Below are 16,347 nucleotides of genomic sequence, written 5' to 3'. Positions count from 1 at the left end.
AGCAGTCCAGTTTAAAGGCATTCAATTTTTTTCTCTTAACCCTAAATGACCAAATTACCTATCATCTCTTGATGACCCCATTCCCATTTGTTACACTTTGTTTTCAGATTTTCCAAATGTTCTCTCCTAATATCTGGTATTGAAGTGATGCAAATTTTTTTAAAAAAGTAATATAAAGTATCTGTGTGTGAGAAAATGTCTAGAGGTATATACTTCCAAGTGTCAACAATAGCCACATGGAAATGATGGGATGATGTTATTATTTTCTTTTTGTTATCACATTAATTTTCTGATAAAGGGGAAAAAGACAGAGTAGAGGTTGAACTCATTGGTAGAGAGCCTGCCTAACAAGGGCCTGGATTCAATCCTCAACATCAGAAACAACAACAACAAAAAAAGTAGCATCAAAAGCCATGGACGTTCAATAGTTCTCAAAACTCTATCTCTGGAAATTGGGAGTAACATAACAAGACAGAGGACTAATATCTGAATATCACATTTTTCAAGGAGAAGTATTTAAGTGGCTACATGACATCACTGTGCTACATTCAAATGGTTTTTTATTTGTTTGTTTGTTTGTTTGTTTTGCAGTACTGGGAATTGAACCCTTTCTTTCATTTTTTATTTTGAGAGAAGGTATTGCTAAGTTTCCCAGGCTGGCCTTGAACTTCTGATCCTCCTGCATTATCCTTCCGAGTGGTGGGGATTATAGGCATGTGTCACCATAACCAGTCAAATATCATTCTCTTTAAAGTGGGAAAAGATCACCAGCAAAGAAATGCTATATTTAATGAAATGAGATAACTGAATTAAAATTTTGAAGTTTAGGTAAGTGAAGTTATTTTCTACTCTTCCCCAAATTTCATAAAGCCTTACCATAGAGATCAGGTCCATGAGAAGTGAAGACATTATACAAAACAATGTTGAGTGGTGCAATGACCAATTTCCCATAATAGTAGCTGTCAATGACCACCACAGGCACCTAAAACAGAACAGAAAACAGAAAGTACGGGAATTATGGAGTTTTACTCTAGGAATATTCTCAAAATGCTGAGAATGAAAAACAAAATCACCTCCTAATGTTTCCTTTTCCACATCAGAAGTTATTTTCATTATGATATGAGAACAAAAGAAAACTCACCAGAAAGAGAATTAGGGCCACCAGTGACCAATGAAAGAAACTTTTCCACCTGTGTTTCATGACCAGCAAATCAAAGGCAATGGGTAAACTATTCAACAGAGAAACAAAATGGGAAGTTATGTAAAATACTTAACAGGCCATATTCACACGTATCTATGCCAAGTTGAGAATAAAATGTCTCTATCAGTGACAAAGAGGGAAGAAAACCAGTATGTGAGAGTATATCTTCTGAAAAATATCTTTTCATAGGGACCTAGAGATCAATGTGTCCCATACATATACAAATCTAAATACTGAGTTGCTAAACAAACTCCATTTTATACATATTTCTGTATAATGGACATTTAAAAGATATTAATTATAGAGTCTGGGGTTGTGGCTCAATGGTAGAGCACATGCCTAGCATATGTGAGACACTAGGTTCAATTCTCAGCACCACATTAAAAAAAGTCCATCAACAACTAAAAAAATATAATATATAAAAAAAAGATATTAATTATAAGCAACTGGATCCTATTATCCTTCACCGATCCCAGCAAATAAATACTGATCTTTCTCTTATAACATTTAGTAGGCTTTTATAATATATATAATATATTATAAAATATATATATAATATCACAAACTCTGACTTCAATTCTGATATATCCTCTTCCAACACCATTAACTCTTCTTCCTTTACATTCCTTCAGAACCTATAGATAGCAGAACTTACAGAAAAGAGCCTAAGATACAATCTTAAAGATACTATAATTTTAGGATGATACGAAGAATAGATCATATTGGAGGTAGGGAAACCAGACTTTTAAAAGGAAATGAAGAAAATTTTAAATGACCCATCCTCTTAGTAATTTCCTGTTTAAAAATTTATGCCATAATGAAATTCCACCAAGTATACAAAGATGTATGTACAAATTTCATTGAAGGGTTGGGCATGTTGCTCAGTGGTAGAGTACCTGCTTAGCATGTGCAAGGCCCTGGATTCAATTCCCAGTACCACACACACACACACACACAAAATGTTCACTGAAATCACATTATGTTCAGTAGCAAAAACTACCAATAAGGTATGGTTAAATAAATTATAGTATAGTCAGTTGTACAATAGAACATTATGCAACTGATAGAGAATGACATAAATCTGTGCTCAAGAAAAGATAAATAGTCAGGCACAATGGTGTACAAGGCCCTAAATAACATAGCAAGACATCGTTTCAAAAAATAAAAATAAAAAAGGCTGAAGATATAGCTCAGTGGTTAAGTACTCCTGGGTTCCCCAGTACCAAAAAAATAAAAGGTATTGTATGTACAGAATAATTCTATTTATTTCAAAATGTGGGTAAGTATGTGTGTGTATGTGTGTGTGTGTGTATGCCAATGCATTTATAGACACAAGGATAATTTCTGGAAAGACATACAAAAATTATTAGCAGTGACTGTCACTGAGGACTGGCTAGAAGAGAAAAGAATTAGGATTTCCTTTTAAATCATACAACCTTTTTTTTTTTTTTTTTTAGTGCTGAAGATTGAATCCAGGGCCTTTTGCATGCTAGGCAAATGCCTAGCTACCGCCCACTTTCTGGTACTTTTTTTTTTAAGTAAAGAAATACTACTTTTATAATAACCTTAATATCAAACTAAAATTTTTTTAATTATTAGTACAGTCAATAAGTTAAAGCAGCACAAATTAGAATAAAAGATATGAGAACAAAGAGTAAAGGAAAGGAATGAGAGATACAATTGAAATTGGAAAAAATAAAGCTGGAGTTCAACACAGTTGTGCACATCTGTAATCCCAACAGCTCTTGAAGCTGAGGCAGAAGGGTCGTGAGTTCAAACCCAGCCTCAGCAAAAACAAGGCACTAAGCAACTCAGTGAGATCCTGTCTCTAAATAAAATACAAAATAGGGCTGGGGATGTGGCTCAGGGATCGAGTGCCCCCAATTTCAATCCCCTGTACCAACCAACCATCTTCTGCCAAGAACAAAAAACAATACTGGGACAAGGAAAAAGGGACTGAAGCAAATTCAGATTTCAAGCCTCAATGAAGAAGAAAATGTATAGCATAGTATGAGGCAGTGTGGGGGAAAAATATCAGTTAAACAATCAGAAAGGCCTTGATTCAAAAGCAAACATAATCTTAAATATGAATTATTCAAACTTTTGGAGTCTATTTTTTCAATTATAAAGCACTAATGATCTCCTGCAGAGCTGTTGTCAGGTTCTGGAATAAAGTTTACAAAGGGTTTAGCAGTGCCTCAGATACAGCAGATGCTTAACAGCCATTACTCTTATTAGAATTAATCATAATAATAAGCATTAAGAAAAACATGCTTTTGGGTTGGGGTTGTAGCTCAGTGGTTCCGTGCTTCCTAGTATATATGAGGCAATGGGTTCAATCCTCAGCACCACATATAAACAAATAAAAGTATTATGCCCATCTACAACTTAAAATATAAAAAAAAAGTAAATAAAAACATGCTATTGCTTCCCAGAATCTTCATAGGTACAATCGATTCCTATAACTTTAGGTGATACCTAGATAATATGGAGTTAATTCAACATTAAGATTTACCATATGCCCAGGAATATATGAGAGGAACTATGTTAGTATCTTACCCAAGAGCCGCACTGAATGGCCAGCCTAAGATAGCCCCAGCTGCTACTCCCAGTACAGCAATGGCAGTCTTGTCCATATACCATCCAGTCATGGCTATCAACGTGGTATACATACAGAAGCTACTAGGAAGGAATGCTATAAGAGTAAAGAAATGAAAGGAGGAAAGGGGACAAGAGTCTAAGATTAGGTATCAATTATTAAAAATTAACTTACGCTGAAAAATGTCAATAACTAGCAACATATTTTGGGCAATACAATACAAGAAATAGCCGGTAAAGGGACCCTCCTTTAAAAAGAATGTTCAATGATTTTCTTATTTTCTCACTCTTTTTAGGTATCAGCACACGGCCCTAATTATAGACTAACCTCATCATTTTTCTCCTAGCCTGTTCCTCAAATCTAAAACTTATAAATTCCAGTTTCCCCAGGAATTACTCCAGGATATATTTCCAGGCAGACAAATGCTTTAAAAGTCTTATAGCCATAGCCGACAATTTATTTCTGAAGAAAGTTATCTTTTAATAGTTTCCTGAGACTGCCCTAGTTCCTAACCTGTACCTTACAGGAATTCTAGGAAGTCTGACTCAAGGACCAGACATTGGATGGCAGCACTTATTTTATTTTTCATACCAAGGATTTAACTCAGGGGCACTTAAAAACTGAGCCACATCATCAGCCTTTTTTTTTTTTTTTTTTTGAGATAGGGTTTCACTAAGTTGCTTAGGGCCTTGCTAAGTTGCTGAGGCTGCCTCTGAACTTTCAATCCTCCTGTTTCAGCCTCCCAAGTCATTGGGTTATAGGCGTGCTTGCTCTACCATGCCAGTTTAGCAGCACCACTTTGCATCCTGCATCCACTGACATAAAGAATCTGGTCTTTGGATAGTCTCCTAATTATTTATATGTACCTTAACCTTGTTGTGGTATACAGCAGAGGAATGAGCATATTCAGGGCTTCTGCAACAACAATCAAAGTATTTCTAAAAACTCTGAACAAAAATGTAGATCTGAATAGGTGTAAGAGTGCATGCCTGTAATTACAGCTACTTGGGAGGCTGAGACAAGAGGATAACAAATTCAAGGGCAGCCTCATCAATTTTGAGAGACCCTGTCTCAAAATTAAAAAGGAGTGGGGGCAGCATTTTAGATGTAGGTCACTGGTGGAGAACTTGCCTACCACATGTACAAGGCCCTGGGCTCATACCTAGTACTAGAGAAAAAAATTCAAATCTGAACCTCCTGCTGCAAAAGATCTGATCGTACAGCAAGCACTAGAGAAGAAAAATCAATTGATTTTAAGAACTACAGAAAAGAAGCAGTGAGATTTAAGAAACTCAGAACAGGGTTCAGAGGCTCTATATCAAAGCATCCTTTAACTAATATGTACCTCAACTGATTGTACAAAATTAAAGATATTCCCAGAAATCTCCTACACATAAAACTTAATTTTTAGAGTGGCAAGGTAACTTAAAAAAAACATGAGGTACAACGTTCAAAAATAAATGCTACATAATATGATGTCATCCAATGCTATCAATTCCACCTACTGAGGTAGAGGACAAAAGTACAGAGGTATCCATGGTCTCTGCCAGCTTCCAGGATAAAGCATCAACAAATTTATGACAATGGATCTCAAAGTTATTCCAGGGTAGAACCCTGAGCTTTCCACAAAGCAACATTAATTTCAATATATTCAGTGGAAAAGTAAACATGTAATTTTGTGCCAGATACTATTTTTTGTGTATACTATATTTTGTATATATTTAGTATGCACATTAGATTCTAGATTATACAAGCAGAAACTAAAATTGAGACAATGACACCTAGTAACTTAATTTTCTAGTAACTTAATTTTTCTAGAGAACTAGTAATTGACAGTATACCTTTTTAGCAGGCTGTATTGGTTCAGCACACAAAACACAGATGCTCAATGGCAGCACAGTTTGAAAGGTTTTATTCTAAATTCCTAGAAGCTAACTTCAAAATCAAAATAAATAAAAAAAAGAAGATTGCACACTTCAAATAATGGGCAGAAAACAAAATAATCAAGAAAAGAATTTTTAGGCCCAAAGAATAACTTTTTTAAAAATTTTTTTAATATTTATTTTTTAGTTGTAGATGGACACAATACCTTTATTTCACTTGTTTATTTTTATGTGGGGCTGAGAATCGAACCCAGGATCTCGCATGTACGAGGCGAGTGCTCTACCGCTAAGCCACAACCCCAGCCCTTTTTAATTGTTGATGGACCTTTATTCTATTTATTTGTATGTGGTGCTGAGAATGGAACCTCATGCCTCACACATACCAGATAAGTGTGCTACTGCTGAGCCACAGCCCCAGCATTCCCAAAGAACTTCTTAAAAAAAAAAAAAATCATTTCCCTTCCCATCGTGGCCAAGAAAGGAAGTGGGTGGTTGATGCAAGAATGTAATAAAAAGCACCCTGGTGAGTTTCAGTTATGAATTTTGACATCTAGTAAGTTCTTTTCACCTTGCTAAGTTTCAGTGCCTTCACCTGCAAAATTGAGAAAATGTTTCTCTTATTTATAGCATGGCATTGTTGTAAAGGTTAATCAAGATAACGTAGATAAGAGTGCTCTGCAAATTACTGACATTTTATACAAATATAACCTATGTCTGGACAAATTCTTCCTTGCAATGTAATTGCAAATCATGGAAGAAACTGCTATCCCCTCACCTGTACTTTTACTTACCAGATGATGAACAAAACATGCCAGTGCTGAGCACCAAGAAGGCTAGCATCATTCGACTCACATGGAGCCCAAACTTTTTGCACACAGCCCTAAAAGGCAAAGACTATTAGTATCACAGATATTAGACACAGACGTTTTAAATCAAAGAACATGTTATCAGAGATAATACTGAAAATTTAAAGTCAAATAGAACTGATTTGATAAGTTTGCTAGCATTTTCATGTGCATCTTACTCCTGACATAGGAGTGAAGTTCCCTATCCAAGAGGAAATACATACTTTACATGCTAAAATTATGTGCCAGGCAAGCACTCTACCACTGAGCCACAACCACTGCCCCAGGTCTCTTTTTTTTTTTTTTTTAACTCCACAAATTAAACATTTTTAGATATTATTATTGCTTTGTTTGTTCAGATACACTTATGTGACAGCCTTTTCCTTGCTTAGATTCCTTATTTTGTCTCAGAGCTTCCTTCTGAAATCGTTTCTTTACAAGTACATCACTTAGAAATTCCTTTAATGAGAATCTGTTAATGGTAAATTCTCTGGGTTTTGGTTGGTTGGATTCTTTTTCTTCATTCCTCTTCTGAAAAGCCTTCCTTTATTTAGCTCGATTGTGAGATGATTTGACTGAATATACAATTTTAGAATGACAGTCATTTTCTCTCAACACTTTGAAGACACCTTTTTTGTCTAATATTTTTTCTAGTATTCCTTTATAGATATTCCAGTAGTTCACTGTCAACTTTTAACATCTTTTTCTTTCTCCATGGGGTTTTACATAGTTTCACTGATTCCTTTTCATGAATATAGTTTGGGATATATAAGATTTACTAAATCTAGAGATTATCACTTTTTCCCACCAATTCTAGAAAATTCTCAGCTACTATTTCCTGAATATTGCCTCTCCTCATTTTTCTGTATCATTTCCTAAATTCGGATGAGATCTATATCAAATCTTTCAACTCTACCTTACATACTTTTTAGCCTCTTACATATTCCTATATTTTCTTCTTCTTTTTCTTCTTTGGGTCTATCAATACTGTATTCTTAATAATTCCCTCAAATCAGTCTTCCGGTTTACTAGTTTACTCGTTAGCAGTATCCAAAAAATGCTGTTAAAATTACCTGCTGAGTTTTAAATATCTATAATATATAAGTATTACGAATATTATATCAATATTGCTTATTATACAACATTATGTTAAATTAATAATATGAATATAATTATATTGTCATTTCTACAAGTTCTGGTTCTTTTTTCAAATTTACCTGGTCCTTTTTGTAGTCTTTTTTCTCTTGTTCATTTTTTCAGTTCCCTTTTTTGTTTCTTTATATATACTAAATATACTTATTTTACAGTCATATTTTAATGATTCCTAATAAGTAAAGTTTTACAGTTTAGCTGTTGTTATTTCTTTACTATTTATTTTTTAATTTGTTCTAATTATACTGACAGCAGAATGCATTTTGGCACATTATACACAAATGAAGCACAACTTCTCATTCCTCTGGCTGTATGCGGTGTAGAGTCACACAGTTAGTCATACATGTATATAGGGTAATAATGTCCTTCTCATTTCACCTTCCTTCCTACCTCAACACCCTCTCCTCTCCTCTCACTCCCCTCTGCCTAATCCAAAATTCCTTCATTCTGCCTACCCACTCCCCCCGCCATTACGGATCAGCACCAATTATCAGAGAAAACATTCAGCCTTTGGCTTTTTGGGATTGCCTTATTTAACTTAGCATGATCTAAGTCAATCCATTTAGGAGCAAATGTCATCATTTCACTGTTGTTTGTGGCTGAGTAATATTCCATTGTGTATATATACCACACTTTCTTTATCCATTCATCTGTTGAAGGGCACCTAGGTTGGTTCCATAGTCTAGCTATTATGAATTGAGGTGCTATAAACACTGATATGGCTGCATCACTGTAGTATGCTGATTTTAAGTCCTCTAGGTATAAACCAAGGAGTGGGGTAGCTGGGTCAAATCGTGGTTCCATTCCAAGTTTTCTGAGGAATCTCCATACTGCTTTCCCAAGTGTTTGCACCAATTTGCAGTCCCATCAGCAATGCATGAGTGTACCTTTTTCCCCACATTCTCATGAACACTTACCGTTGATTTTACTCTTTAGTGTTGCCGTTCTAATTAGAGTGATATGGAATCTTACAGTAGTTTTGATTTGCATTTCTCTAATTGTTAGAGATGATGAACATTTTTAATGTTTGTTAATTGACTGTATTTCTTCTTCTGTGAAGAATCTGTTCAATTCCTTAGCCCATTTATTGATTGGGTTATTTGTTTTTTGGGTGTTAAGTATTTTGAGTTCTTTATATATCCTGGAGATTAGTGTTCTATCTTAGGTGCGAGTGGTAAAGATTTTCTCTCATTCTCTAGTTTATCTCTTCACATTCTTGATTGTTTCCTTTACTGAGAAGAAGCTTTTCAGTTTGAATCCATCCCATCTATTGATTCTTGATTTTACTTCTTGCACTTTAGGAGTCTTGTTAGGGAAGTCAAGTCCTACGGCAACATGATGAAGATTTAGGCCTACTTTTTCTTCTATTAAGTTATAGGGTCTCTGTTCTAGTGCTTAAGTCTTGGATCCACTTTGAGTTAATTTTTGTGCAGGGTGAGAGATAGAGGTTTAATTTCATTTTGCTACATATGAATTTCTAGTTTTCCCAGCACCATTTGTTGAATAGGCTATCTTTTCTTCAATGTATATTTTTGGCGCCTTTCTCTAGTATGAGATAACCATATTTATGTGGGTTTGCCTCTGTCTTTTATTCTGTACCATTGGTCTTCATGTCTATTTTGGTGCCAATACCATGACATTTGTGTTATTATTGCTCTGTAGTACAGTTTAAGTTCTGGTATTGTGATGTCTCCTGCTTCACTCTTCTTGCTAAGCACTGCTTTGGCTATTCTGGGTCTCTAATTTTTCCAAAAAATTTCATGATTGCTTTTTCTAGTTCTATGAAGAAAGTCATTGGGATTATTATTTCTGCTGGCTCTAATTCATAATGTCTTACTCCTGTCTTTGTGATTGCCCTATTTTGTGATTTACATTTATTATAATTTCTTGTTCATTAGGATCTTATATCTGGTAATTCTTTGACATCTGGGTTAAAGGTCCAGTTATCAACAGAAATTTTTATAAGATACCTGGGGAAACTACAATTTAAAGCAAATCTTCAACTTTGGGTTTAGGGAACTACTTGGGTAATTTGAACTCATGCCCCAAACCATCTGAAGACCAACTTATGGCTACAGTTCTCAAAATCAGCATTGGCTTTGTTTTTTCCTCTATTCCACTGAAAGTCAAGACAAAAGGGTTTATTTTAAATCTGACATATTTAGCTGTAGGAAGATTTTTAATAATGATCATTAAATTCAAATACCTTTTGATACATCAAAGCATTACTAAAATAAGATGTTTGTTATATGCCATGTAAAAAAAATGACTGATTATTCTTGTTTTTATTTATTTATTTATTTATTTAGGTACCAGGGATTGAACTCAGGGGCACTTGACCACTGAGCCACATCCCCAGCCCTATTTTGTATTTTATTTAGAGACAGGGTTTCACTGAGCCTCGCCATTGCTGAGGCTGACTTTGAACCCTCAATCCTCCTGTCTCAGCCTCCTGAGCCACTAGGATTACAGGCATGCACCACCGCACCCGGCATGGGAACTATTCTTGTTATTGGAACATTTAAATGCTTAATAATACCATTAACATTCAATCAACTGATAGTTACTTTATAAAAGTCAATATATTTTGTGCAAATAAGAGCAAAGAACCCTGCATTGGGAATAGTTTCTATCAGATATGCTCTAGAGAGATAAATCATGATTCTGTAACTTAGAACCAAAAATAAAGTTCTATTAAATCCTACTAATGGATTAACAGAATTAAAATTAATAATATGAGGGCCTGGGGCTGGGATTGTGGCTCAGCGGCAGAGCGCTCACCTAGCACGGGCAGGACCTGGGTTCGTTCCTCAGCACCACATAAAAATAAAGGCATTGTGTTGGGTCCATTTACACCTAAAAAAATAAATATTTAAAAAAATAAATAAATAATGATAATATGAGGGCTGGGAATATGTTTCAGTGGTAAAATACTTGCCTAGCATATGCAAGGGTTTGGATTCAATCCCCAGTACCATAAAAAAAATTAAAGATATGATATATGAACTTCTCCAAGATGTATATATATAATGAAATATATACATGTGTATACACACACACAGAAAAAAAAAATGATGATTAGAAATATTCCTCTTCAACTGCAAACAAGAAGTTGCACTTCAGAGCTAGAAGGAAAGTACATTCTATTTCTGATCATTGCCTGGACTATCAGAGAAATGATCTATGCTATAATGAAATTTCTCCTAGAACTTTTTTTAGCAAAGCTTTTATACTCACTTGTAAAAGTAAAGTTCACAAATACAGCTCACAAAAGCCAGAAGACATCGCAAAAAGTAAAAGACAAGAATCTGAAAGAAACCCAGAAAAATAAAACAGAAGTCACAGATAGGAAACAAAACTCAAAGATGAAATCACTGTCATTTGTCATCATCAACAAACTGTTCTATCAACTGATACAAGTTTTTGAAAAGCCATATGTATAAAGAACCACACAAACTTTCATAAACCTAGACTCAAGATACCTATTTCCAGCAGCAAGGGGAGCCATTCATGAAAATGTCAATTGCAATTAATTTAGTAAAAACTGTCTCAAAAACTTAAAAATGTCCAATTACAAGGATACAGTTAAATAAATTATGCTATGTTGATTTCATGAAATATTATATAGATTTTAAAATTCATAATTAAAATGACAGTAGACAATTTCTCGCAATATAATGCTTATTCACTCCACAAGCACTTCAGACAAAATATATTAAGTAATAACTACTCACAAATGACTAAGTGAAAATGTACAATACAATATTATTATACATTAGAATTACAGCTATGAAAACTATAGGTATATGAAAAGACTGTGAAGAACTATAATAAATGATAAGCATAGCTGTGGCAGCCTGATGGAATTTAAGTTAGTATTTTTCCTTCTATCTTCCAAACTTCTGTAATGTGGTTTTACTAATTTGAATTAAGGACATCAATTTTAAAAACAAAAAATAACAGAAAAAGTAGTTATACTGAATAGCTTTTTATACTACAGAATACATATGTTGTGAGAGCACTGAATTCCTCAGAACATAAGCACTAAATACAAAGTATGATTAATACAAATACATATAAGTTGGAAATAATTTCCATGTTCATTATTTGAAACAAAATCTCAAAATGAGTCCAATAAAGTGATCCAAGTAATTCCAGGTTCATTAATACAATAAAATATACTATACAATGAATACTACTATAGATGCTATTAAGAACACAGATGTGGGGGCTGGGTTTGTAGCTCAGAGGTAGAGTGCTCGCCTAGCATGTGTGAGCTACTGGGTTCGATCCTCAGCACCACATAAAAATAAAATGAAGGTAGTGTGCCCATCTACAACTAAAAAATAAATGTTTAAAAAGAAAAATAAAATGAATACAGATGGGGCCAGACACAGTGGCATCCGTCTGTAATCCCAGCAGTGCAGGAGGCTGAAACAGGAGGATCACAACTTCAAAGCCAGCCTCAGTGAAAGCGAGGTGCTAAGCAACTCAGTGAGGCCCTGTCTCTAAATAAAATACAAAACAGGGCTGGGGATGTGGCTCAGTGGTTGAGTGCCCCTGAGTTCAATCTCCAGTACACACACACACACACACACACACACACACACACACACACAAAAGAATATAGATAGCCAGATGTGGTGGTGCATGCCTGTAATCCCAGTGACTCAGGAGCCTGAGGTAGGAGGATCAAAAATTCAAGACCAGCCTCAGCCTGAGTGATTTAGCAAGGCCCAAAACAAGTTAGGGAGACTCTGCCTCAAAATAGAAAATAAAAAGGGCTGGGATGTAGCACAATAGTTAAGAGCCCCTGGTGGGGGTGGGAGACTGGGAATGTGATGTGGCTCAAGCGGTAGCACGCTCACTTGGCAGGCGCAGGGCGCTGGGTTCGATCCTCAGCACCACATAAAAATTAAAAAAATAAAGATGTTGTATCCACTGAAAACTAAAAAAAATATAAATATTTAAAAAAAATTCTCTCTCTCTCTCTCTAAAAAAAAAAAAGAAAAAAAAAAAAGATACTGGGTTCATTCCCTGATACCAAAAAACAAAACAACACCAACAACAAATTAAATATATACATGTGTATATACACACACACACACACACACACATACATCTATATATACAAATATAAAGAGATATACATAGATAATTTTTGGCAATTGTCTGTTTAAGGACTCCTAATGGGAGTGCAAATAAACATTTAGAAAGTTAAAGATTAACATGAACTTATATGAGAATTGTATTAAGAAGCAAGACAACAATGCTCCACCTCTACTAATATTCAACACAGTACCTAGTTGGTACAAACACACACACACACACACACTCACACTCACATACACACACACACACACACAAAAAAAAAAATAAGATAAAAGAGAAGAATGGTGGAAACTAAATATACTCTTATAGTTTGGAAACAGTTTATCCAAACCATGTGGTGCTTCATGTGCTGGAAGCATGGTCACTGTGCAGTGATGTTAAGAGTGAACTTTAAGATTCTGAAAGAAAAAAAAAAGAGTGAACTTTAAGAGGGACCAAAGAAAACTAATTAGGCCATGGGGCTCCACCCTCATGAATGAATTAATGCTATCTCTTGGGAGTGGGTCCAGTCTCAGAGATTTAGTGGATGGTGCTAGAAAATTCACTTTACCACATAGCAAAAAAAAAAAAAAAAAAAAAAGCTGGATCTTTCCTAATTTATAAAAATTAAACTTCAAATGATTAGTTTTATAAGTGAAAGGTAAAATTATAAAGAGAATACATATAAATATCTCCCTGACCCACCAACCTTAAGAAAAAAATTGATTGATTTCAAAACTATATCAAAGTTAAGAATTTCTGCTAAGACCATGAAGTTAATGACATATGACACTCCAAGAGAAAGATGTCCAATATCTAAAACCCAATCAGGAAAAAAAAAAAAAGAGCAAAAACCCAATAGAAAAATAAGCAAAGGACATGAACAGGTAATTCACAGGAAAGGAAATAAGAAGACTAACAAATATATGTAGAAACATTCTACCTCATCAGTATCAGAGTAATGGAATCAAAATGAGAAGCATCTCACTTTCACAAGAAAGTAAAAAATATCAAACACTTAAGTGAAATGACGAAGCTAGAACCTCAATTTTGTGCAGCCATATGGATAGCAATCTGGCAGGACTCAGAGGTAAGTAAGCCTAAGGATCCATGTGTGGCATTCCCTCCTGAGCGCACACTTCAGAGAAATTCATACACAGATCCAGAAGGAGATTATACAAAGGTGTTCTCGTTTGGAGTAGCAAGAAATTGGAAAGGTAGCCATCACTACAGGTGTGAATTATTACCATACTCTCCCAGCAACAACCATCTTTCTCTACTCCTCAGCATTATTATATTGGGGCAGGGACTCTCTGAACTACAGTTCCCTTTGGCAGATGGTTCTCTTTTGGTTCCATTGACAGAACTAATAGGAAGAAGGAAATTGCTGTTCACATCAATGATATAAGAGTGTAATTGAGGACTGGAGTTGTAGCTCAGTGGTAGAACACTTGTCTAGCAAGTGTGAGGCATTGATTGGGTTCAATCCTCAGCACCACATAAAAATAAAGGTATTGTGTCCATCTATTAAAAAAAAAGAAAATAATTGATATAAGAGAAAAACTATGTCAAACATGTCAATTTAAAGTGGATATACAAATGGAAATAAAAAATGCCAAACACTGCATATTTTTAGTTCTCTACTAAGTCTTTCATCCTATATTTTCTCTCCTCTGACAAACTGAAAAACAGAAATGAGATACTAGGTAGAGGAGGGAGGGAGGGACAGTGTTCTGTCATTCTGTCACTTTTCACCAGTGCTACCTTTCTGACCATTTTTTTTCTTTTTAATTTTTTTCGGTACCAGGTATTGAACCTTTTAATGCTCTATAAATGTGGAGGGAAAAAAATAGTCAAATCCTTGATAGATCCTTATATAATCTGGCCTCTTCCTACCTCCTCAGTCTCATCTAATCCACTCAACCCCTCTCTATCTCTTCCAAGACTCAATCCTATTTATTCAAGAAGACCATGTTGCTTCTTTCCAGGCTAAAGGTCTTGGTCTACAAGGCTCTTCCCAACTTCTTTAGTCTCATCAAGCCAACTTCTTCAGTTCTCTAATTAGAGACTTCTGCTTTAAGGAAGATGAGCCTTTTCCCTATTCCTCTTGCTAAGTAAATAAAAAAACTCTGGATAAAATATTAAAAATGCACTCAAGAATAGTCTAAAGATATAGAAAACACTCCAATCAAGGCTTGTCTCTCTAGCCTCAATACTGGCATAGAAGAGACACAGGAAACAATCAGTGAACTGGAAGACAGAAGAACAGAAATATTCAATGTGGATAACAGAGAAAACAGATTAGGGGAAAAATAAAGATCAGAACTTCAGGGACCTGTAGGACTAATAACAAAAAATTCTTGTCATTGAAATTCCAAAAGGAGAGGAGAAACTGAACAGGACTAAAAAAGTACTCAAGAAGTCCCCAAATTTGGCAAAAGGCATAAACTTAAAGATACAACAATCTGAGCAAACTCAAAAAACTCCACATCAAGACATCATAATCAAATTCCTGAAAACTAATCAGGTAAGGTCCCAGTTAAATCAATTATTCTTCAGCACTCTGCTTAAATCAGTACTTCCTAATGCTATCCTACTGCACCTTGTATGCACCTTGGATGTATTGTCTTCCCCTGTAAAACCTACTGCCACTTAGAATGACTTGTTCAGTGTTCATCTTTCCCACTGAACTATAAGTTCCATGAAGCAAGAACTTACTTGGTCATTGTTATAGCCATGTCACAATGTCTTAGTAAATAAAAGCTATTCCATTAATATTTGTTGAATGAGGTATTATAAATATTTTTTTTTCCAAAAGAAGCCTCCTCTTGGCTGGGTGTGGCAATGCCCACCTGTAGTTCTAGCTACAGAGGCTGAAGTGGGAAAATCATGCAAGCCCAGATGTTTAAGACCAGCCTAGGCAACGTAACAAAATCCTGTCTGGAAAGAAGAAAGGAAAGGAAAAAAGGTCCCCTCTTAACTATCAATCAGCTTTGTCTCTTCTTCAAACTGTTGCAGAGACTTATCTCTTAATCAGCTGTGATTGCTTTCAAGTCGGCCTGTCCTTACCTTATTAGTTTGTAGAATTCTTGCATGAAATGCAGCTGGCCAGGCATGAAGCAACAGGTAAGCATAGGAGCGAATGGCATACACTGGGGAATATTCCCAAGTTTGAAACCCCTTTCCGTAGATGAGGTAGTGTGTCTACAAGTACAAACAGATAGATTCAGGATTATATTGACCAAAAATCTCTTTTAAGAGGATATACATAAAGTTTCTGAGTAAAAATATTAAAGAGACAAAGGTACACCAAAAATGCAAAATTCTCAATATCTGAAACCAGTGAATCAGAATCAAAATGACCCAATATTTAAAATATTAAGAGCCAGGCATGGTGGCGCATGCCCATAATCCCAGCAACTTGGGAGGCTGAGGGAGGAGGATTCCAAGTTCAAAGCCAGCCTTAGCAACTTATCGAGGCCCTGAGCAACTTACGAGACCCTATCTCAAAATAAAAATTAAAATTAGAAAAAGGGTTGAGGATGTGGCTCAGTGGTAAAGAACCTCTGGGTTCAA

General features: G+C 35.2%; 1 protein-coding gene across 2 annotated transcripts in view; it reads right to left on the bottom strand.

Moving 5' to 3' along the window:
• Alg9 (ALG9 alpha-1,2-mannosyltransferase) overlaps positions 1-16,347 on the bottom strand; it is an 84,781-nt gene that overhangs the window by 65,894 nt on the left and 2,540 nt on the right. For both annotated transcript variants that reach the window (XM_076846421.1, XM_076846422.1), the window contains exons 3-8: positions 15,841-15,975; positions 10,918-10,988; positions 6,475-6,563; positions 3,761-3,896; positions 1,142-1,229; positions 877-982 (exon numbers count right to left, since the gene is read on the bottom strand). In XM_076846421.1, coding sequence (XP_076702536.1) covers positions 877-982; positions 1,142-1,229; positions 3,761-3,896; positions 6,475-6,563; positions 10,918-10,988; positions 15,841-15,975 — 625 coding nt within the window. The remainder of the gene's footprint in view (positions 1-876; positions 983-1,141; positions 1,230-3,760; positions 3,897-6,474; positions 6,564-10,917; positions 10,989-15,840; positions 15,976-16,347) is intronic.

This window comes from Callospermophilus lateralis, chromosome 2 (genome assembly GCF_048772815.1).
Source record: "Callospermophilus lateralis isolate mCalLat2 chromosome 2, mCalLat2.hap1, whole genome shotgun sequence".
Classification (NCBI taxonomy): Eukaryota; Metazoa; Chordata; class Mammalia; order Rodentia; family Sciuridae; genus Callospermophilus; species Callospermophilus lateralis.
Note: the sequence above shows the minus strand (reverse complement) of the source record. Positions and strands in the feature narration are given on the sequence as shown.